Consider the following 25119-nt stretch of genomic DNA (forward strand, 5'->3'; position numbering starts at 1 on the left):
ATGAACTAAGTAGATTGCCAATACAAATATTATTGTTAATTCATGGAAATATGCTCAATTTATTCTTTAGAAACCTCACGTCAAATAAAGTGAGCAGGGGCCCGCATGACGTACGTACGATATAATTTCTTACGTCCGATGACTACGACGAAAAACGGCCTCGTCATACGACGCAGCTGAGTTATAGAATACGCGCCTCAAACAAGGTCATTGTTGTCCTGTGAAAACTAGCTTATCGACCTTCAAAGGTCGACATCTCAATATATAAATCCCAGAATATTACAGTAGTTGGGTTAGTTTGACTGAACACCCTGTAAATATTTCACTTCTATTGTAATTGCGGATTATTTTGTTTGGTGACAATGGGATCTGATTGAAAGTATTCCTACTATATAGGAATAATATCAACGAAAACAAAAGGCTTGATATGCTTCGTACCTAAGTGACGGAGTTTTGGGGTAACAAATATAAGAAAATCAACCAAATTTATGATATACTAATTTTTTAAGTCGGTTAAAATATAGGTTTCAAACGTCTAAAGAAAATAAGGAGAGATTACTGTAACATTAAAATATATCTTTTCAGTGTAATTATCTCAGTTATCGACACCATCCCAAAAAGATCCAATTCCTGTTTTATTCTTAAAGTACAATGAAGCAAGCTCGCAAATTAAAAAAGGTTTTGCCGGCCTCAAAACTTTTACTCGAATACCGTTGCTTTCTCAAACTCCCCAACACGAACCTTGTACAGTACAACAATTAAGAGTAGAATGGATTAACGAGGAACTACTTCAAATTTACGTACGAAATTGTTGCAATGTTCAAGCAATTACGTCAAAAATGTGTAGCAGTTGCGAAGAAAGTGTCTCCTTTTAATTTGCACTTTTTATTTTCGTTAAGTGTAATTTCATCGCTTCCTTCGAGTAAAACCCATTTGCATGGACAAACAGACAGCGGTGTTTGCGCTTTATTAATTGATTTCATTAAACGACCAATGAGTGCAACTATTTGCGCTGTTCTTAATGGAGCCTGGTTTATTTGTTGTTTACCGTTTGTCATATAGATGAGGTTATAAATAGTGACAGGGGTATCTTGTTATTTTTCCTGGGTTTGTGTTTTTTTTTCTTCGACCGCTCACAGGTTAAATAAACATTATATTCAATCTGGCCTTGAGTAATGAAACACGGACTTCTGTGGCCTACCACAGTCACCAATCATCAAAAAATATTACTTAATCGTTTCAATGAACGAAGTAAAAGACAATTATTGACATTCTAAATATGTCAAAACTGGTTCACTCCACCCCGTACCACTTTTTCGTCTGCCCTGAATATATGGGTACTTTATCCAATTAAGTTTCAATGTGAAATAAACAGGAAAAGACCAAATGAGAGCAAGCGAATTATCTAGAGTTCTTACAGAAGTTAAAGAATAAAGAAGACGAAGAATAATAAGTAGAAGAGAAAAGTTAGTAGGCCGCATTAGTAAGTACAGTCGTAACCCAAGCCCGCATGCCACGGTGCCGTTGCAAGGAACCCCATCCTCGGGCGGCGCGGCAGTAATTTTATGCACCCATAACCACATTGACTCAATGGATTTTGTTAGTGTGTACCTAACTTATGGGAGAATCACACATACCATCTGTAGCCCCGAAGACGAGGATGCTACAAGGACTTTTTATATACAAAGGCTACGCAAATCTTTGAGACTATAAGATGATTTTAGACTATAAGCGTGTCGGTGACGTGCGCCTAAGTACAATCTCTATGAATTTGTACTACGATAGCCACGTCATCATCATCATCATCTTAGCCTATATACGTCCCACTGCTGAGCACAGGCCTCCTCACAGAACGAGAAGGCTTGGGTCATAGTTCCCACGCGGGCCCAGTGCGGATTGGGAACTTCCATTGAATTGCTTCGCAGGTTTGTGCAGGCTTCCTAACGATATTTTCCTTCACCGTAAAGCTCGTGGTAAGTTTGAAATGTAATTTCGCACATGAATTTCGAAAAACTCAGAGGTGCGAGCCGGTGTTTGAACCTACAATCCTCTGCTTGAGAGGCCATTGTTATTATTATTGTTCCCCTTAATGGCGATCAACATTGTTCTGGTTTTATTTCGTGTTTGTCTGCTGATGTCATAATTGTAATTGTCATATGTCAATGTCAAATTATTCTTATCTTTTTCATTACATGTACTGTTGCCATGATAATGTGGGCTATACAGCTAACTTATATTTTAGTCTCGTAGCTATTTTTGTATTTGATTTCACTTTGATTTGTTTTGTGTGACTTTCCGTAATTTTGCACTCTCCTGTGGCCCGGCGGAAGACCAGTGCTGGTTTTCAACCAGCGATATGCTGAGCCGGGACCTTTTTATAGCGGCAACATTTCCTATTATTATTGTTACTTATTATGTGTCATTGCTGTTATAAATAAATTATTTTCTTTCTTTCTTTCTTTCTTTCTTTCTTTCCATAGGTCAAGCCACTAGGCCACCACGGCCACGATAGCGATAGCCCCATAGAGACTAAAATTGTCTTCATCGTCATTGCTGAAGTAAATCTAACATTCTGTATATCTGGAGGCGAGCGGCAGACGTGTCGCTTTAATTAGTCGGGGATCAGGGACACAACATTTATAATTGCGGTCCTGCTCCACTCTGTCAGGGCAGATAATTGTGGCGCAGATAGTTTACTTTTTCGAATTAGCTATTTTTGATTGTTGTTGGTAAGTTCTAGTCTGACAATCATCCCAGCCTATATACGTCCCACTGCTGGGCACAGGAATCCTCTCAGAACAAGAGGGCTTAGTCTGACAATAAAGAGAAGAAATTATTAACTTTTGACATAAAAAAAACACAGATTGAAAAAACGGCCACGCTATATTTTATTTTACTTTTTGCTGGCGTTGTCATGCAAAGTGCACTCATGCAATAATACAGCTTTCTAACACTAGCAGTCTCTATGCTAAGCCGCGGGCGGCTGGATGGACGAACGCAGGGAAAGCACGGACATGGCGAAACTATAAAGGTTCCTTGTAGGACTACGAAACTCTTAAAAGGAACCCTTACGTTTAAATACAGTACAAAATAGATTGCGATCGAGCTGTCGGTAGGCCTCCAACAAGATGGAGCGACTGGTTAAGATCGCGGGATCGCGTTGGATGCGGTAAGCACAAGACCGGTCTGAGTGGAAAGCTTTGGGGGAGGCCTATGTCCAGCAGTGGACGTCTTTCGGCTAACATGATGATAAAAAAATTGATTGCAGTCGTGATAGCCGCTCACAAACTGCCTCACTGCAGCACTGCTGCCCTAAATCTAACAGTTTGTAATAATATGGAGGCGAGCTGACGTGTCGCTTGAATAAGACGGGGATCTGGGACGCAACGTTTTCGGTCTGCTCCACTCCACACGTTTTTGATTCGGGTACCTCTATGCCTGAGTACAAGCACACTTGAGCATTTTTTAAAGATACTTAATTTTGCTGTTAAACTTTTAAAGAGTTGCCTGAGGTTTCCTTAAAAGACTTATCCTTATCTTTGTTGTTCCAATATTTAATCATAGTGACTCCTCTGTTGCAACTACGTCTATGGTTGATGCTTGTAGCAATTATCATATTCTGAAACAATTCGATTTGAAAGTGAGATAATGGGAATATTGCTACTGTAATTAATTTATATTAAATTAGGCGCAATTTAGATTCTTGTTAATTGTATTGTGCATAAAGGATGCCGTTACCATAAATTACAGAACACTTTTATTGATAAAAAAATGACAACTAGGTTATGAAAAGGAATCAATATTTTTGGTGCAAGTGTACTTTTGACAAATAAGAACAGCAAGTGTTTATGTATTCTTCTACTTACTTAAACTACACTTTTTATGCAAGGGAGGCAAACGAGCATGCGGTAAACTGATCACCGCCGCCATTCTCATCAACCGGAAGACGTCCACTGCTGAACAAAGGCCTCGTCCTTAGAAAGCCACTATTAACGGCAACTCGCCACTTGCATCCACCGGTTGCCCGCAATTCCCGCAACTCTTACGATGTCGTCAGTCCACCTAGTGGGAGGCCTGCCAACGCTTCATCTTCCAGTACGTGGTCGCCACTCGAAAACTTTGTTCCCCCAACGGTTATCTGTTCTTCGAGCGACATGGCCCGCCCATTGCCACTTCAACTTGCATATTTTTACAGCTAATTTTAGGATGTGACATTAGTTTTTATCGCGCAAAGAAACTCCAAGCATAGCTCTCTCTATAGCCTGTTGCGTGACTCTGAGCCTCTCCAAGAGGCCAACACAGTCAAGGACCACGTCTCAGAGCCATAGGTCATCATCATCACATTACTGGCAACACACACTGGTTGATAATTTTGTGAATCTTTTGCATTACCTGAAATTAATTATGGCAATAGTATGCGATAAGGGGCAATAAATGTCTGTGTTTTGAGACAGTTTTGTCTTTCGAAAACATTTGCCCTCCCTTTTTTGCGAACAAAACGAGACTACACAAGACTGTGGTTGCTCGATATTTTTATGGTACGGTTTTAAGATGTATTAAATATGATTTTAATCTAAATTTTGTTCTCACGCCCGTAATAACAGACTTTGAAAGCCACACATAAAAACCTCACGCAACAGTGGCGCCATCTAGTAAGACAAAAAACGATAGCCCTCATTGCAATCGCTTCGATACCCAATCCTTTAATGTTAATGGTTCTTCAGGATTTTTATAGTGGTCATGTTCATGTGCCCGAGTCAAAGACATATGTAATTTTATTTCAAACTAAACATTCCGGCGAAAATTTTTTACATTCAGCTCAGTCGAACCAACCATATGCTGAAATATAAGGGGTTACTTTTAAGACGCGTTGTGTATAAAGCTATTAAGACAGGCGGTATCGAGCTCAGCGTTAAAGTCGTTTTTGTTGCCAGTAAAACTTTAGTATGGGCAGCCGTCTCATCCGGAGCCAGGTGCTAAAACAGAGAGATATAAACCGACCGACGACGGATGTGGCTCTGACAAATCACGCTTGAAGCAGCGCGAGAAACAGGGTAGGGTTTGACGAACGTTTTAATATTTTTTTTAGTCGACTTATTTTTATTGACCGTACTTGCATTGACATTCAATTTGTACATGTGTATCAAATTTATTGTCAATTCGATCACTAGAAGTGAGTGAAATCCGATTTGAAAGATTTTAAGACTAATTACTATTTGAGATAACTAGAAAATAATATCGCCTATACCAGAGCTGGTTATGTGATGGTTTTTACGGGTAACAAGGGAGAATTTCACTATTAAATTATAGTAACCGTTGTCACCGGACTTCGGTGAATACGCTAATTTTCAGCTTAGCAGATAGAGAAGAATAAAGGAAAACGTTATATGTACTTATGAACGATTTTACATGTGGACGCCATTGTTATCATAAGTTAAAAACCAAAACGCAACGAATTAAACATACCCGTTAAGTCTTGTTGGAAGTCGGTGCTTATACACCAAAAAGACTCAATGGATACAATTAAAGCGCTACGCTCTGATTTTTATTTTAAGTACACACATGTGAAAGGTTTTCACCGGTAAAACTGTCCTTAGATACTACACTTTCATCTGCATACAAAAATATTACTAAACTCAGCAAGTGTTTGCAATTACGCGGCCGGTACAGGAGACGCGTAGTCGCGATGCTCACCTCGTACCGGTATTCGTATACATTAGATACCTAAGCTCCGGTGTTTGTGCATTTTAGCTACCTGTGTTGTACATTTAAGTATAAACCCCGGTATTTAGGTCGCCTTGAATTAAACAAGATTTCCTGGTGGTATTAGTTGGTGCACAGGTTATTTTTATTATTTATTATACTTGAGTTTCATTTTTACTATAAAGTTTGTGCCCGAATAAATATGAAAAAAAATGATAAGGTACTTCTATATTAAGAATCTAAGCTTTTATTTAATTTTCCGTATTTTCAGTGAGTGGATTTTCTGGAAATTTGCTACATTTGCCACAGCGAAATGGCCAAAACAGAGATTTGAACAAATCTCTGAGAGGTATGAACAAATCACGCAGGATGTTAAAAATGGCTAATCAATTTTGCCTAGTAAAAATCAGTAATTTGATCAAATCCTTAAATCTGTATCGTAAAATTACGAAATCAGCTAAAAAATTGGCAACAATTTTTTTTAACTTAACCAAAATTGTCCAGTGATTTGGTAAGTTGACAAAACCAACTCGCAAAATCAATTCATTTTTTTGTAGCGCTGGAACGCAAACGCGTCCAAGAAAGGGCACATCTAAATTCCCACGGGATATAAACCAGCTCATAATTTATTATTTCACAAGTGTAAAGCCGTTAGAATAAACAAGTATTATTTCCCTAAGTAGGTACTGCGTGAATTATTCAATATACGAGTAAACGTTTTATCAGAATTACTGTTTAATATCAAGATTCCCCTCAGGTGCCCTCAGGTCGGCTGGCGTTCCATCTGTGCTTGAGCTACCGGGTCTTAGCCGCATGGACGGCAAACGGCCCAATGGCCTGACGTTGGTGCCATGGGAGGGGAGGCGGGCGGTGTTTGGTGTGGAACGCTACATGTGTAAGCACCTTCGCCACCACCCATCTCAGGTGGCAGTAAAGCGGGAAAAGTACGAGTATACTCCTTTGGGTTCGGGATCGTCCCTTGGCGGTAGAAACGGCGGGCTGCTGGGGAGCGGATGCTAAGCATTTTGTGCGGGATTTGGGCCGTCGGCTCAGACAAAAAGGGGAGAACCCTCGCTCCGAGTCATTTCTGGTGCAAAGGCCATAGCTATTCAACGTGGTAATGCCGTGAGCGTTATGGGGAATGACAAGGGGCATGTTATTTGACTAAGTTATTTCTGAAATAATTGCTTATTGGAATAAATGTGTTTTTTAGTGTTATTTTAAATTGCAACTCTGTATCAAAATAATTTTGTAGCCGTCTAACTGTGCCTATTTTCCGACATACAATTTAGAACCAGCCTCATCCTAACCTTCCAAACAATCCCCATTTACCACCATATTCTTTTTTCAATGAAGCAAACACCCAGAATTGCGTGAAATTCGGCACACGTAAAGATAACACTGATACTTTAACCTTAAAAGTTGACAAAACCCTTCTGGAGAGGGTTCGACGAAAGCTTTTAAGAGATAAGCTGGCTCCCAATTTATTGTGGCCCTTACACGGCTCACTGGGCAAGCACATCCGAGGGCATAAATTGTATTGTGTACTCCCTAAAGCGGTATTTATTAACTGACCTTGTTATGAAGCGTTTGGAGGTGTGTAATATGCTTTTTGTGTGTAAAGTAAAACGGTGGCAAAACGTTGGTGGGTAAACGGTGCTACGTACATAAGTAAATACTAGAATTACTGCATTTAACAATATGTTATATCTAAACATATTGTTAAAGGCAGTAATCATCATCGTCTTTTCCAGCCTATAAAATACGTCCCACTGCTGGACATAGGTAGGTGTCAATATAGCTCTTTTAGCCTGAAGTTGTAGTTCTCGGGCAGGCCGAGCGTGGATTGGGCATTCCAGATACATACACTATTAAATTGCTTCGCTGATGTGTGCAAGTTTTCTAACTAAAAAGGCCATGTTAAATAAATTAAATTTCGCAGATGCATTTCGGTAAAATGTTGATTTCCGGATTCAAATCAACGATCCTCTGCTTGATTTGTCCGAATAAAAAAACGGCATGTTTTCGAATACTCACATAAAATTAAGAAAAAAATGGTGAAACAGAAACATGCACAAAAAACTACACCATAAAACTGCGGTATACAACAAATACATTTGAATTCTACGGTCTTCAACAATAAAATGATACGTACAACATTTTTATTTCTTGTTACTTTAGTGACTGCAAAGGTACTTTACGAAGTTAATTAATATAACATAAGCTTTCAGAGTTGACTTGGCTGTAAGAAAACGCCCAAAGAAACTAATTAACTGGCTTTGCAAGACAAATTATAAAAAGCTGTAATAACACTTACGAGTACAAAGATTTTCTTTACAAAGTGTCTGATATTTATTTATTTTATTTCTTCATTTCTTTCTGTCAACTAGAGTCATAGAATATATACACAATACAATAGTAATCTAAAGATACAATAAAATTTCTAACTCATAAGTCTCGTCATAAGTTCGTAGTCAGGTTCTCTAACCACTTGGTCATCCGGTCGTCAAAATTGTGGCGTGACTAACTGCTCGGCTCTCAGTGTGTACCCTGTATTACCTCGTACACACACTACGGTCTGCTCAGCCTTCATGGAGTAAAATATTCGAGACACGTAAAGCTTATTAACAAATTAATAAAATTAGCTAGTTCATAAGATTTCAGTCTTAAATCAGAGATACAGGTGAACCAACTAAAATCGTTTTAAGATAGTACAACAAGAGCATAAAACGAGCCCTTTTAGTCGAGACGAGACGTTTATATAGCTACTCGAGCTGGTACGGCGAGGGAGGATAGACACGTCGAGGGCAAAATTGATTTAATGCTAGAATTTTAAACTCCGCTTTTCACTTCGATTGAGATGAAGTTAAATAGCAACAGTGGAAACAATTTTCCACTCTAGATACCTTTTGTTTTTATGCATAGCTATATAATATATAGCTATGCATAAAAACAAAAGCTATACACATATATATAGAAACCTTTTTTGTTAGTGGCTACTGGCACCTGATTACCTTGGTCTTAGACGAAGATTTAACTTCATGCACAAAAGCATAAAAAGTCATTTTATGTCGCCTAGATCCAGCATTAATGCGAAATTTACAAACGAGCATGAATGAGAAGTGCAAAAGCCTTTGTGCGTCATTTTCTCAACGAGTTAAATTTCCGTGTTCTCCTAGAACACATAACAGTGAACAAGGTGCCACAGATCAGTAAATACGCAGACAATCCGAGCGCTAACGCTTAATTATTCATAAAAGTGCTTAACAAATTAATAAGAGCCTATTAAGAGCCGTGGACAAAAGACTGAACTCTTATTACAAACGTAATAATAAATTCATCTTTAATTATCTCCCGTGGGACGATCGTGTCTCGTTATCCCGTCAAATTAGCGGGCATTAACTGAATGATTGACTCATTAAATAACCAAGGGGTGGGACAGTTAAACTGGATTCGACTTTAATGGGTTTCCCTGGCTTTTGACTGTGATCGCTCATTTGTGGTTAAAAACCCGCCAAGAGCGTGTCGGACACGCCCAAAATAGGGTTCCAAAATTAAGTAATATTTGTCTAAGGATTTCGTATTTTATACGGCATCTTCCAAGTTTAGGTATATTTTATACCTTAGGCTGCTATTTACTCATAAACTTCTAATAATTCTCAAGCAAACTTAAAGTAGCCGTTATAGTTGTCCTTGTAAGTTTAATATACTTACTACCATCCTGAATTTTTTCAAATTTTTCCACCCACCGGTTTAGATTTAAGAGGGGGGGACGCTCGATTTTAATGAAAATTTGCACTTTAAAGTTGAATGTTTTGCAAACAAATCACTGAATGAAAAATCGTTTTGGCAACCTTCTAATGGCTTTAAAATATCTATCCAACGGGATTGGATGAGAAAAAAAAAACTTCCCCCATCTTTTTTCTTCCTCTAAAAAATTTTTTTTCATTTTTTATTGTACTATTTAGTCGGCATAGTTTACATATATATTCATGCAAAATTACAGCTTTCTAGCATTGATAGTCCGGCCTGAGCAAAGCCGCGGACGGACAAACAGACAGACAAAAGGGGTTGTCGTAGCGGTCTTGCATTTCATTATCGCAAGAATACTTACTGAATAAAACGTACGGTAACTCTGGTAGATGCGACGAAATATTGGAGGCTCATTATAGATAATCGTGATTAAAATGTATATCGTAATTAACCGTGAATCATTTAAAACTGTTAGTAAAATATAGTAAATTGTGCTTTAAGGGCCGTAAGAACGGGATTACTAACGAGAATCTTTTTGAAGAAGCCCTTGTAAGGCTTTTAATGACTCGAGTTTTAATACCTTACTGCCTGGGGTTCAAATTTTTCCACCCACCTTGCGAGAAAAAAATTTCAAAAAATAAAATTATTTTGTATCTAAACCCAAAAGAAAGAAGCTTAGAAAATAACTTTACTGGATAAAATCAGGATCTGATGATCGGATCTTAAGGAAATCGAGGGAACTCTTCAAATGTTGTAGGGACACCTATTATAAATTGGATATATTTAGTAGTAACTCGTGAAATTGCTCTTAAAAATCATCATTTCATCCATCCCAGCCTATAGAAGTCCCACTGCTGGGCACAGGCCTCCTCTCAGAACAAGAGGGCTCCTCATAATGCATATGGTAAAACGGGTGGTGAAGCACCAGAACTCCTCAGTAATGAACGTCTCTGCATCGGGAAAAACAATCTTTTGTAAAAGGTGACCAGCAGTTGACATTAAACTATTGTATTTTAGATTATTTACACTAAAAAGCGTGAAAAAAATTATAACAAAAAATTGAACCGACTACAAAAAACCATGAAAATAATTTTCTACCAGTCTGAAGTCGGTGCCTCAGCACGAGCCAGCAGGAGTGTTTGAAGCCCAATATATGGTTATAGTATGTAGGTGAGGTAGACGACTATAGGTCCACTTCTGCTGGCTCGTGCTGAGACACCGACTTCAGACTGGTAGAAAATTATTTTCATGGTTTTTTGTAGTCGGTTCAATTTTTCGTTATATTTTTTTTAAAATTTGAACTTTTACTTGGACTTTTCCCTGGCGTACTTGGCCATACCTAAAGGCCATCTGGCCGCTTCTTTAGTTAATCTGGTCGTTGCGACCACCGGTCCGCCAGCAGCTTTGCTTTCTGAACCGAACATATCTCAGAACCTTATTTATTCGCTAGAAAATGTGTGTGCAATCAATATGAGAAAACAGGAAACAAGGATAGAATTCTAGCGATCGCCCGGGGCCGAATCTGCGGTTGACCGCAGCCACGCGGCTCCGCGCCGTGGCTATGTAAAACTAACTTTTTTATAATACTGCATGGGTGATTTCAGACTAGCGTTTTGGATCTATTAAAACTACTAAGTATTAATTATACACTTTTCATGAATTATTTGAGTACATATTCCTGCGAATAAAACCATAAAAAATAAAGTACAGTCTAACAAATTTAATCATGTCCCAGGGTGGAACCTTTGTGCTACTAATATCATGTTAACATCTGGTACTTTTGCCAAGGAAATCATAGTGAAGTTGATTATTAAAAGGTTCCACCCTGGGTCATGGTTTAATTTGTTTGACTGTACCATCAGCCAAATAATCTATCAGTTTTTAAACAAGTTCATATCAAATGAATCTGACACTAAAGTAGAACTTTCAAGTTGACAGACACATCTAAATTGGCATTACTGTTTTATGACATGTCAAAGTCAAAGTCAAAGTCAAAATATATTTATTCAATTTAGGCTATAACAAGCAGTTATGAATTTCAAAAAAAAATCTACCAGCGGGTCGGAAAAACCTTTGTTGAGAAGAATCCGGCAAGAAACTCAACGAGGTATATTTTTTAAAACAGATTTACAATATTATTAAATGATATGTATACATCACAAGTATTTAACACAACTTTATTTTTAACACAGTAGGTTCGCTATTTGAAGTGATCGCTAATGCGGATCGGAATTGTTTCAAATAATAATCATTAACTTTATAATACGCCTTAGATATTAATGTCTTCTTGACAATAGATCTGATTTTTGTATCTGTTTAATTTATAATATTTCTTGGAATTTTATTATAAAAACGTATGCAATTTCCCAGAAACGACTTTTTGGTTTTAGCCTGTCTGTAAGATGAAACTTTAAGCTTCCCTGTTTTTCTAGTAGCCATTAGCTTATCGATGTTAGTGGGAAAATCACATATGTTCTTTCTTACATACATGATTATTTCAAAAACATAAAGCGACGACATACCTGTTTTCTTAAAAAAAGATGTTAAAGATGCATGCGTCTTCAAATTATAAATTGCTCTAATTGCTCTCTTTTGTAAGATAGAAATTGACTTAATGTCTGCAGCAGATCCCCATAAAATAAGGCCGTACGAAATAATGCTATTAAAGTAAGCAAAATACACCAACCGTGCCATCGCCATAGCTGCCGTATTTTCCAAACTGCAAAAGCAACAGAGCTCAATCTACCTGCGATTGCTGTTACGTGAGGTCCCCACTGCAGTTTAGAATCGAGCGTTATTCCTAAAAATATTGTTAATTTTAGAAAGAAAGAAAAGAAAGATTTAGTAACAAATTATTGGCAGCAAACCATGCGGACGATTAGGTATCAACTTTAGGGTGGTAAGTAGACTACATATTTGGCTGATGGTACAGAATAATAATAAAAAATACAAGAAGAGATTAAAAATATGTATAATAATTATAATATTCAAACTTCTTATTCTTTGACTAATTCTCAAAAGATCGAATAAGTAACTAAATATCCTTTCAATAAAAAATGTACTAGGTATATATATATATTATCATCATCCCTACAATATCGGACTGAAATTCGAGTACCCCACAACCACGAAGAATTTAATCATAACCAACATAAACCGTCAAGTTATTGCAATAATAAGTGTGTGCCGGCGGCGTTTTCCCTTCTGCGGACTCTCCTGCTCATTGCAGGCAGAATCTGGCGGCGTGGCAGTGCCCACGCCAAGTTGAGAGCGAGGCAAACTGCCGTACCATCTTTTCTTTTCGGCGTATTTTTCATTTCAAGATGAAAGTGTTTGTTTAGAGTAAATTGTTTTTAACCCCCGACGCAAAAAGAGGGGTGTTATAATAATATGCGTAACTTTATATATGTTATTATATGCGTACTTAACTTTATATCTATAATTTATAAAATAAATAAATAAATATCACGGGACAATTCACACCGATTGACCTAGTCCCAAAGTAAGCTTAGCAAAGCTTGTGTTATGGGTACTAAGCAACGAAAAAAGAAAGAAGTAGAAGAGTTTAGAAGTCATGGAGTTGCAAAGTTACGCAAACTTGATACTGACAGCTTGATTAATCATAAAAAGTACTTCCACAATGCCTAGAAAGCTAAAAATTGAGAGATGGAGTTAGTATTCACGTAAAAAGCAGACCTTCAAAACCTGGTTTTTCGAAAAAGTACCTGGTGGCGTTGATGTGAATCTCAGTCCAGCAAAAGTATTAGAGATAATTATATCCAAGTGCCTAGTATGTTTTCTTTTTTTAGGTTGATTTATACCAACAATGGCCGGCCAGTCTTACGGAATCCCACAATAGACCGGAGTTTAGTCAAAATTACTCTTTCTCTTAACCTTTCTTTATCTATCTATCTTCTAGGCTTGGCTGTTGGTGAGGTTTCACTACTTTTTATAGGCAAATCAGCATTCAATCAATCGAGACTTGGCACGTTTTTTCACAGAATGTTTTTGTTGGGATCTTTATATCTTATATACTACAAGTAGGTTGAGTGATTAAGTTGTAAAGGAACACTTTGTAGATGGAAGTTTACAATTAAATAACTTAGGCACCGGTAATCCTGTTCCACAAATAGATAGATACTGCTTTTTATCGTTTTTGTTTTGCTGCGTTCAATGCATGTTATTATTAGCGTTTGTCGTACTCCCACAAAAACAATACACCGGTTTCTGTCCACGGAGCTAACCTCGAGGATATGGAGTATTTTATTTGATCGGTCCGTCTGGTAGATTGGCCTCGGGCTCGTTTACGATTTGTATATAATACAGGAAAAAAAATCTCCTGGCTCTTGTAAGGGCCAAGGTCAGACACCACGGCCACTGGTTTTGGTGCAAGTTTTTAAAACTCTGTTTTGATTTATGTCAGTTAAGAAGAATTATGTTTTATTACAAAATAGCGGACCCGGCAGACGTTATCCTGCCCTCTAGGTACATTAAAAAACATACCAAACAACAGCGCCATCTAGCGGGTCCAATTTATTTGAATACGCTCTTTAATTTGAGGGGAGAGTTTACTCAGTCTACCGTTTCGGCGGGATAACCATTAAATGTTTGACAGTTACGAAACCCATGAACATTTTGTATGGGAAAATTTTCTTGTATTTTATTTGTTCGTGAATTTTTCAATGTGTGTTCCAATGTTTTTATACTTATTATATCCTATTCCTGATGAAGATAAGTCCAAAAATGCAATAATCATAAAAATTGGTCCAGCCGTTCTTGAGTTATAAATGGTGTAACTAACACGTTGTTTTATATATATAGATAGATTAAAATCAAATTTATTTCTTAAATTAATGACTTTCATTTCAAGTATTAATATATCTTACACATTCAATTTAATCCTTCGCACTATGTGGAAAAAAACGTAATAATTCGCTGGTGGCATATCTACATCTACACACGCCGCTCACTTACCGCTTTTTTTACTTTGATTATATTTTAAATTCACATGAGATGGTATTAAGTTACGGAGTAGGTAACCCTCAACTCGATAGTTTTGAAAGCAACGCCTAACAGACTTCGTGGATGGAAGGTGACAGTTTTAGAAGGCGGCGTCAAGCGATGAGTGAAGTGTCGATATAAAAATACTTTTTTATCTAGTGGCATCAATGTTTACTTGACGAATCATAAAATACTAAATACAATATTGTGTATTAAGTAGTAATTATCTGCTGCACTTTTAAGAGATAAAACGTCTCATTTTTGTATTTTTCTTTTGACAACATTGTGTTGGGGCGAGGCATTTTTGTGTACGGAAACGAAATGGGTTACTTAACTAGTTTAAAAAATTAAAGGACCTGACTTCCTAAAAAAAAAACTTAAAGACTGTCTACGATAAAATCGGGGAATGCATGATCTGGTGTATCTTTGTAATCAATGCTAATTTTCAAGCAGCACTTTTTTGTAATACTTAGTCTGTGGTTATGAAACTACATAATAAATACAATCATAATAAAACGTTAGAGCGTCTGTGAGTTTTTGCTTTATGTATTTCACTGTGCCTAAATGGCTTTGTACAGCGTTTTTGATAATCTTCACTCGTTTCCAACTTCAATGCCACACTTTGATTTATATTCTCACAAGCTGTTTTACGCTCATTAGGACATCATCTTTCCATGATGTAACTGTTTTGTACTTGGGGGAGTCAGGAACACTCTCTAATGTAAGCACCAAAAGTAGTTTTCATAAAAGCAAATTCACCAAAGTTCAAATACTTCCAAACTACCTCAATCTGAATGCAATTCGAAAAATGTTACCTGTTGTGAAAAGACAATGACTGTAATAAGTCTAATAAGCCGATGGATTGTAATTTTTTTTAAATACATAAAAACTTAGTATCTAAAGACAGTCAGAAGACGCTGTACAAAATAATTTAGGCTCATTGCAGTCAATAAGGTTAGTATAATAATATAATAAAGTAGTAATATATAAAGCTAAACCTCACAGACGCCCTAACTTTTTAGTACGATTATATTTTTATTATGTTTTATTACCTATGTACCACTAATTACTTAAAAAAGTGCTGCTTGAAAATTAGCATTCATTACAAAGATACACCGGATCATGCATGACCAGATTTTGTCGTGGATAGTCTTTAAATGGGGAAAACAATCCTCATAGTCTCCAACTCTGTTAAGTAACTTAAACATCAGCAGTCAGGACACCCAGCTCGAAAATGTCTCGAGTCGAAGTTTCATTAATTAACAGAGTTCTAGACCGGGTACTACACGTTTTTTGGGTTTCGGAGCCAAAATGGCAAAAACGGAACCCCTATAGTTTCGCCATCTCTGTCTGTCTGTGTGTCTGTCTGTCTGTCCGTCCGCGGCTTTGCTCAGGGACTATCAATGATGGAAAGCTATAATTTTGCACGGATATATATGTAAACTATGCCGACAAAATGGTACAATAAAAAATTAAAAAATAATTTTTTTTAGGGTTCCTCCCATAGATGTAAAGTGGAGGTACTTTTTTTTTCTCATCCAACCCTATAGTGTGGGATATTGTTGGATAGGTCTTTTAAATTTTAGGGGTTTGCTTGTTTGTTGTTTCGATTCAGTGATTTGTTTGCAAAATATTCAACTTTAAAGTGCAAATTTTAAATAAAATCGAGCGTCCCCCCCTCCCCCCTCTAAAATCTAAACCGGTGGGTGGAAAATTTGAAAAATTCAGGATGGTAGTAAGTATATCAAACTTTCAAGGAAAACTATAAGAGCTAAGTTAGCTTGAGAATTATTACTAGTTTAAGAGTAAATAGCAGCCTAAGGTATAAAATATACCTAAACTTGGAAGATTCCGTATAAAATACGAAATCCTTAAAAAATATTACTTACTTAATTTTTTCGTAATGGCTACGGAACCCTATTTCGGGCGTGTCCGACACGCTCTTGGCTGGTTTTTACCTCTTCAATTTTGTTAAAAGTCTTTTAAAAGCAGTCGGGTAATACATTTTTTAATTTTTACGTGTCGCCTTAACCTGTACCTTGCGCCCGTACCACCTACTCAAGGTATGAGGCGCCGAGTGACACCTCAGGGAGCCCGATTGGATTTCCTGCACGCCGTCGGGGCTCAATACCGCCCTAATGGAACGTACCATACTGTGGGTACACTCGCAAATATCTCATGGTGTATTGGTTACACATACAAGCCTGTAGAGGCATGATAAATGAATTTTCATGCCAATCCCGAAACAATAAGTTTCTGGTCCAGCTTCTGGTTCTGATTAAATAAAATAACGATTTTACAACCTATCACATATTTTGAGCATACATAAAACTACCGTGAGACTCACTCATATTAAATTATATTGACCCGGATAGGTAACTCACGTCTTAAATCGAGTTTACAGTTTCGAGTGCACGTGTTGCAGCAGCCGCCGAGTCGCGTTACTCCTAAGTGGAAGGGCTACGGATTAGCCCGAAACAATGTCGAGCTAAACTAGGTTTAAGACGTGACTTATTACATATTAGTCATAAAAATATTTTGAACTAGCTTATGCCGCGCTGCGACTCCGTCCACGTAGAATTCGTTTATCGCTATCCCGCGGAACTATGAAATTTTCCGGGAAAAAACTATTCTATTGTCCTTTCCCGGGACTCAAACCATCTGTATACCGAATTTCTTTAAGTATTAGTGACATTTTGAATCTACTCTACTTACTATTTTCATATTTTCTAAGCTGCGTTAATAAAGAAAACAATCACAAAATACCGTAATGCAACGTGTTGAAGTTGTTTATTTGTTATTGATAAACTCTAAATATTATCTAGCTTCACTGAATACTTTGTACATTAATTCATTTAATCGTTGGGATTTATTCGCTATCGAAGATTTACGATAGAACAATAAATCCTAAGCAATGAATTATCGCCTGCAAGTATTTCGTTATTAGAGCCCTTTGGATGTTCGCTTTAGAGACGATTTCTAAATATTATTACTATTATTGGTCGTTAATAAACCTCTTAAAACACTTTCTTGGCCGAGTTCAAGTTGGAATTTATATGAATCATTTAAGTATATGGTCTGCAGCAATGTAAAATAAAAACAAGTTTTCACGTTTTCTTGTACACCCTTTTGAAATCTATTTTCATACAATATCCATAGAATTAAGAAATTTGGCAAGATTATTAAGCCTCACAACACAAAGTACACACTGAACTGTACAAAATAAGTTTGTTTTTCGTAGAAATACTATGAAGTACAATCTTATTTATTTATTGCTGGTTTTTATACTTATCCGTAAAAATACCAAAACCCAAACCTATTTTACTATGCCCAAACCCTGTGTGCGAGGCCGACTCGCACTTGGCCAGTTTCTTTTTTTTTTTATGTTTTTTTTTGCTTTCTAAAGTTTTCAAATTATTAATTCTTTAGTTCAATTATGGCTTTTATCGTAGATGTTTATATACCATCAATGTAAACCCATTGTTTTATCCTGTATTGTGTTAGCTTATATGTTGATGGCATATTAATAATTCTGCCCTTTTAGACTACTGACAGCTCTCAAGTCAACACGCTACAATGTTAGGGCTGTGTTCATATTTTCGTATACCATCTTATGTTTAGATTAGTAATTATTAAGCATTTATTTTGATGCATTAATTTCTTTTTAGACTACTACTGAAGCCTCTCTACAAATGTTTATGTGTGCTATATTCATACAACGAATATATATATTATATGTATCATAATTACTGCTATACAAAAAAAAAATATTTTTAAACTGAGAACCGCCGAGCTTTTTTGACATTAAAGTTTGCAGTAATTTTTCGCGATTTAGGTTCTCAACTCTGCGACTTCAGCATGTCAATTAGCTATAAAGGAATAATAAATCTGAAGATTGCTCTGTATGGAATGGTCAAATAAAAATTGGCTAGGTATATATTTATTAATTTATTTGCTATACAAACTCGCACCAAAAAAATAAGTTGCCAATAAGACTGTAAGACCTGTTTACCGAATCCCAACGGTTTTTGACATTAAATGTCCAGTAGCTTTTTCGCCGATATGGCACTCAAGCTCTGCGACTTGTCAGTATTCAGTCATCTATACATTATAATAAAGCTGAAGAGGGTCGAAAGTCTGTACATGGAAAATATCTGAAAAAAAGTTGGCTAGGAATACTTAGAATCGATAACAGAACACGTTCAAAACAGTTTTAAGAATTTTTGTCTGTTTATCTGTTTCTCTGTTTACCTGACCGCGCATCACGTGAGAACGGCTGAATGGATTTCAATGCAAACTTTACTAATATGTCGAGAAAATCCCCGGCTATAGGCTATAAAAATCAACGCCTAAACGGTGGGGTAGCCAAGCCGTACACTAACAAGGGTACACTCGATTGAGCTTAGTTTGCACCTAAAGCTTATGACGGTTCTTAGGAAGGCAATGCAGACTTTTTTTCAAGGGTGCTATGACTACGAGTATCGAGTACCCTGCTAAACTGCTGCATCTGTTAAGATGGCGTTGAAATTAATACGTTGTGTGTGACATGAACTACATGTAAATAGTGCCATTCACGAAGACGCGTGATTTTGTCAAAATTTTGGACATTAATGACATTGTAATAAGAACCACGGCACGCGTCATCGTAAATGACTCTACCAATACATGACTAAGCCACTGAGGAAGGATTTTACCAAATAAACTCTAAGTTTAGAAGAGGGGGTACGGATATGAACAAATTTAATGAGAGCTATCGCGTATGAATTCACCACTAGAGGCGCTAGTGTAGCGTGAGGTCTCCGAAATTTCAAATGTCATAGTTTTTGGGTGAGCTACGCGGGTTTATTTATAATTAGAATAATTTTGTGAATATTTTGCAATATCTGAAATTAATTATGGCAAATATGCGTTCCGGGGCAATGAATGTCTGTGTTTTGAGACAGTTTTGTCTTTCGGAAACCTTTGTCCTCCCTTTTTTTCGAGCAAAACGGGGACTGGCATGCTCGATATTTTTATGGTACGGTTTTAAGGTGTATTAAATATGATTTTAATCTAAACTTTGTTTTCACGCCCGTAATAACAGACTTTGAAAGCCATACTTGAAAACCTCACGCAACAGCGGCCATCTTGTGAGACAAAAACGATAGCCCTCATTGAATAACTGATTTAATAATACAACAAAATTAAACAACAATTTTAATTGCCATACATTGCACAGTGCCATCTTTTGGGGAACAGAGTAAACATTAAGTAGTGGTAAAATCATTACGCATATTATAATCAACACGCGTATAATTGGATAATTATTTACTACGAAATAATATAAAATTATTAGGTTACTCTGTCATGTATTATTCCTAATTGTAATTATATCACATCCATATTCATACGTATCGCCTCCTTTAATTAAGCACTTATTGGGTGGGTACTTAAGAAAAAAACATTTTTCTCCGTCGTTTGCGGAGTAAATGTCAAACGATTTGGAACCAGTGTTTTAGCGATAGCGATAGTTTCGATATTGATAGTTGACCTTGAGAAATGTGAAACGTGGTGATCCGATTTTTCAGTGGATTTTTTAGCCGTAGTTTGAAGGTATTTTTTGAAAATCCCACGGAAACGGGCAATGCGATATTAACTTCATTCCTATGGAGTATTGTGTAAATATAAAAATCGACGCAGACGAAGTCGCGGGAAAAAGCTGGTCTTAAGTAATGATGTTGATACTGATTTGTCTTAGACGTTTGTCCCGTTTTTTAACCGACTTCAAAAAAAGGAGGAGGTTATCTATTCCGTTGATATTTTTTTTTATATTTGTGACCTCAGAACTCCGTCATTTATGAACAGATTTGATTTTTTTTTTTGCGTTCGTCTAGGAAAGCTTTCAATTAGGTCCCATAAGCACCAAATCAGGATCTGTTGATTGGATCCTAAGGAAATCGAGGGAACTCTTCAAATGTTGTAGGGACACCTATGGTAATTTTGATATATTTAGTAGTTACTCGTGCATTTGCTCTTGAAAATCATCATTTGGTGAAGTGGAACTGAAGATGAAGACCACAGTTGACCATCGGAGTTACTACTCAATAACAAGTATTTCATGGCTTGATTTTCAATTACTTTATCACAGTTGCTAAGCAATTTATGCTCATCGTAATGCATATGGTGAAATGGAACGGGTGGTGAAGCACCAGGACTCCTCAATAATGAACGTCTCTGCATCGGGAAAAACAATCTTTTGTATAAGGTGACCAGCAGTTGACATTAAACTATTGTATCTTAGATTATTTACACTAAAAAGCGTGAAAAAAAAATCAAATCAAAAAATGGAGTCAAGAGTGATTGAAGCCCAATATATAGTTATAGTATGTAGGTGACGTAGACGACTATAGACCCACTCCTGCTGGCTCGTGCTGAAGCACCGACTTCAGACTGGTAGAATATTATTTTCATGGTTTTTTTGTAGTCGGTTCAATTTTTTGTTATAACATTTTTGTACAGATCGTATATCTACAAAAAATGTATCGTTGTTATTATTTTTAATTCCATATCAATCATTAACTTGGAAGTGTGTGTTTGTTAGGAAGCTTTTACTAAAATTACTTCTAAATATATATGGGCGGAAATTATACGAAAAAATCCATATTGTTTGATTAAGTGTAACATTTTATTAAAGTGGACCCTTAAGAGCGGTAAATCATCAATCTATATCAAATCCACGTGCGTGATTCAAAATGCCCGTCGTCTATTAGACCCTTCGCATCGGTATAAATTCGTCAAGGTGCGCGGCAACATGGCAAGGCTTTCAGGCATCAGTCATGCGCGCCCTTTCATGCTAGCCATTACCGTGTCAGACTAGTGACGGGGGGACATGCATAGACTAGCCATTGTAGAACAGACTGCTCAATTGACTGATATAAATCGGTATGTACACTTTAGGATCTTCTCAAAATTTGCTACTTTAGTAGAAGTATGCGGAAGATTGCTTAAGACTATTAATCTGTACTAAAAAATCATCATCATCATCCCAGCCTATATACGTCCCACTGCTGGGCACAGGCCTCCTCTCAGAACAAGAAGGCTTGGGCCATAGTTCCCACGCGGGCCCAGTGCGGATTGGGAACTTCACACGCACCATTGAATTGATTCGCAGGTTTGTGCAGGTTTCCTCACGATGTTTTCCTTCACCGCAAAGCTCGTGGTAAATTTCAAATGTAATTCCGCACATGAATTTCGAAAAACTCAGAGGTGCGAGCCGGGAACAAAAAAATATATAAAATAAAATAATTCTTACTAGCAAGACGGCCTATCAGATTTGTTTTTTATTTTAAACTGTCGTTTGCCCGTTACTTCGTCTGCGCAGAGTTTAATTTGTAGCTGAATGTCTACATCTCTTGAATTTGTAATAATTATCTGCTGACATGCCAAATTTGAATAGTCTGTAGTAGTAGATACGGAGGCTGGGCCTAAGGGACTTTGGTGTAAACTTGAGGAGTCAGTCAAAAAAGGAGGCTTCCGCACTTCCCTCTTTTAATCTTGAACCAATCCTGGTTAAAATTGAGAGTAGAATTCATTACACTATTATAAGTGTAGGTACTCATACTTTAAAGTAGGTTGTGTTTTTTTAATCGCATTTTTTAATGCTGGACACATTGAAAAATTCTCTTAAAAAATGTTCTAAAGTTACGAAAGTAGTAAACGCCTGTCTTAGCGAGGTGGCATGTTACTTAGATAATTTAAAACTGGAAGTTTCATGTCCGTTTTATTTTCTTCTAAAAACGGCTAAACGCAACTGACACGTACAAATTACGAGTGTAGAGCTGAAAATGAAATAGAATTACTGACTTAGAAAATATACGATCATTTTTTGAAATAATTAATAAGGAACTTAAAATAAAAAAGGCCAAGAGTGTGTCGTACTCGCCCAAAATAGGGTTCCCTAGCCATTACGAAAAAAATAAGTAGTATTTTTCTAAGTATTTCGTAGTTTATACGGAATCTTACAAGTTTAGGTATATTTTATACCTAAGGCTGCTATTTACTCTTAAACTACTAACATTTCTCAAGCAAACTTAGCCGTTATTGTTTTCCTTGAAAGTTTGATATACTTACTACCGGTTTAGATTTTAGAGGGGGGACGCTCGATTTTAATGAAAATTTGCACTTTAAAGTAGAATTTTGCAAACGAATCACTGAATCAAAAATCTTTTTAGCAACCCTCTAATGATTTTAAAAGACGGTACTCCACACTATAAGGTTGGATGAGGAAAAAAATCACCTCCACTTTACGTCTATGGGAGGTAGGTACATTAAAATTATTATTTTTTAATTTTTATTGTACCATTTTGTCGGCATAGTTTACATACATATTCGTGCAAAATTACAGCTTTCTAGCATTGATAGTTCCTGAGCAAAGCCGCGGACGGACAGACAGACAGACAGACAGACATGGCGAAACTATAAAGGTTCCGTTTTTACCATTTTGGCTCCGAAACCCTAAAAACGCTGTTGGGGTGTCTAAGCTTTTAGTTATTTAACTATGACCTTGTAAAGATATACATTATTTAAATTAAACTAATATAAATTGAAACAGGTTATGTTCCGATCGTTTGTTTTGCATTGCTATTAAATAAAATATATTAATCAAAAAGAGTGGAAGCTAAATATGCTGAAATAAGTATTCTAACTGTCTGTTATTTTATTCTAATCTATGTCTGAACATAACATTATCCGCGATATAAAAGAAACGATTGACTCCCAAGTTCCACGTAACAACTCCAACCGTAGCAACCTCGGAGTTGTGAACAAAAAGTTACTCTTATTATCTTGACGAGATCGTTTATCTCCTTCATTTTTCTTTTAACTAACGATATTTTCTTATTTTTTTATTAACGAGAATATTATTTCATATTATTTAATATTTTCCCATAGTAGAATTATTATCGTTGTTGCGATAATTTATGAACACCTTAAAGTCGATCAATTGCATTCTAAAAGTAATCATTTTCTTTTTAAAAGATTTTGCATTGCATTTATATTGTGAAGCGCTATCGAATCTCAATAAACACCACTTAAGAAATTATAAGACATTCAGTACCCACACTTCTAAGGTTTCTTAAAATTAACGACTTATAAAAAGAAAATGATGCTGTTCTAAAAGCAAAGGTTCCTATAATCATGTGCCTTGCATTCATCTTCGTATTAATATTGCCTTTATCGCAATGTTTTTTCGACATACAAGATATAATGTCGGGAACTATGAACAGGCTCCCTAGGGACTTCTCAATGGCCATTAAGGATATAGCAGAGGGTTTGCCGGCAAAAACTATCACCGTTGTTAGGGGAGGCTCTACGAATATAAGGTAAGTAATCGATCGATCAATGATAACAATTTTAATGTGGCTTCTGATTTATTGAGGTGTTTTTGCTGTTCAAGTAAAGCCAATAGCAATGAAAAAGAGTCAAATTCTATAGCATCTGACTGATCCTTTTCGTTTCTTCTAAGTGTATTTATTTCTAGACAGAATTTTAAATTAGCAATTTTTTTGTAAAATATGCGTGCGAGCTATTTTTACTCACCACAAACAAGTCCGCAGCGTAAACAAATTTATTGATTTTGAACTTAATGCAATTACAAGAATATCTGCAAAAAATTTCATCAATACAACTTCAAAAAACCGCAACAAGCTTATTTCATTATCATTAAGTACCTACTAAATGGTCCTTCGAAATTCCGTGGTAACGGGCTTAGCACATTGTTGTTGGTGGCATAAAATTAAATCATGAGTCGTAATGGACCTTCTTTTATTTCTGCCATTTATTCTTAAGCTTAGTCAACGACGTCGATCCCTGCTAAACAATTATTCTTCAGTTAAGTCGCTGGAAGCATTGACTTACGATGTTTCCAATCAACAAGATCCGGTCCTCGGTAATTGATGTTCTATCAACAACCTTACTTTGAATGAATGTGTGGGTTTTTTGATTATGCTCGTTATTTTCTTACTCATGCAACTTTTCGCCCTTTTCATCTAAATGTTAATTCAAATTCAAATAATTTATTGTTAATTATGAGTGAAGTGTTTATTTAACTTGAAATACAAGAATTTAAGAAAAAATAACCATATAGAACTTAAACTAAATAATAAACTAACTACCTAACTTAAAAACTTAATACCTACTAAAGTAAATCTAAAAAAGGCCCCCGTGGCATGGTGCCCAAGAGGCTGGCAGCATAATATTCCCTCGTTGAATGGCGATGGCAATTCGTTGAGAGAGATAGCTGCCAGCCCTTTGGTCTCCAGTAGTATCGACCAGGCGCTTTTGCACTTCTTTAATAAAATTTTGTGCGCCGGGACCCCAAGGACCCAGGTTCTCAAATCCGACAGCAACGAAATTATATGCTAAACCGAGACCCTGGTATTTTAACGTTTTCCTACCCTCGGCCGCTTCAGCCGCTGCACCAGCTTTTTTAGTTGTACCCTGGAGGTGTGAAGGGGCTAGGGTATCGACGCAGGTGGCGTCCCAAACTAAAACCTTTTGGCAGGAAAGCCCATGGTGGCCCATTTGGTCGACATTGGCACCACAGGGGCAACGGTGTGGAGAACACAAAGCAGCACCCAGCCTCGGCAATTCGCAACATTTCGGGCTCTAGGAAGGTTCCAGTAC

The 25119-nt window shown here is 36.7% G+C and overlaps 1 protein-coding gene across 2 annotated transcripts in view; it reads left to right on the forward strand.

Moving 5' to 3' along the window:
- LOC141433229 (ionotropic receptor 40a-like) overlaps positions 1-25119 on the forward strand; it is a 58629-nt gene that overhangs the window by 9092 nt on the left and 24418 nt on the right. The window contains exons 1-2 of one of the 2 annotated variants that reach the window (XM_074095173.1): positions 23238-23265; positions 23473-23816. The exons of the other annotated variant lie outside the window; for it this stretch is intronic. Coding sequence (XP_073951274.1) covers positions 23632-23816 — 185 coding nt within the window. The 5' untranslated portion in view covers positions 23238-23265; positions 23473-23631. Of the gene's footprint in view, positions 1-23237; positions 23266-23472; positions 23817-25119 lie in introns of those variants that run through there. 2 annotated transcript variants of the gene reach the window in all.

Source organism: Choristoneura fumiferana, chromosome 12 (assembly GCF_025370935.1).
Source record: "Choristoneura fumiferana chromosome 12, NRCan_CFum_1, whole genome shotgun sequence".
Taxonomy (NCBI): Eukaryota; Metazoa; Arthropoda; class Insecta; order Lepidoptera; family Tortricidae; genus Choristoneura; species Choristoneura fumiferana.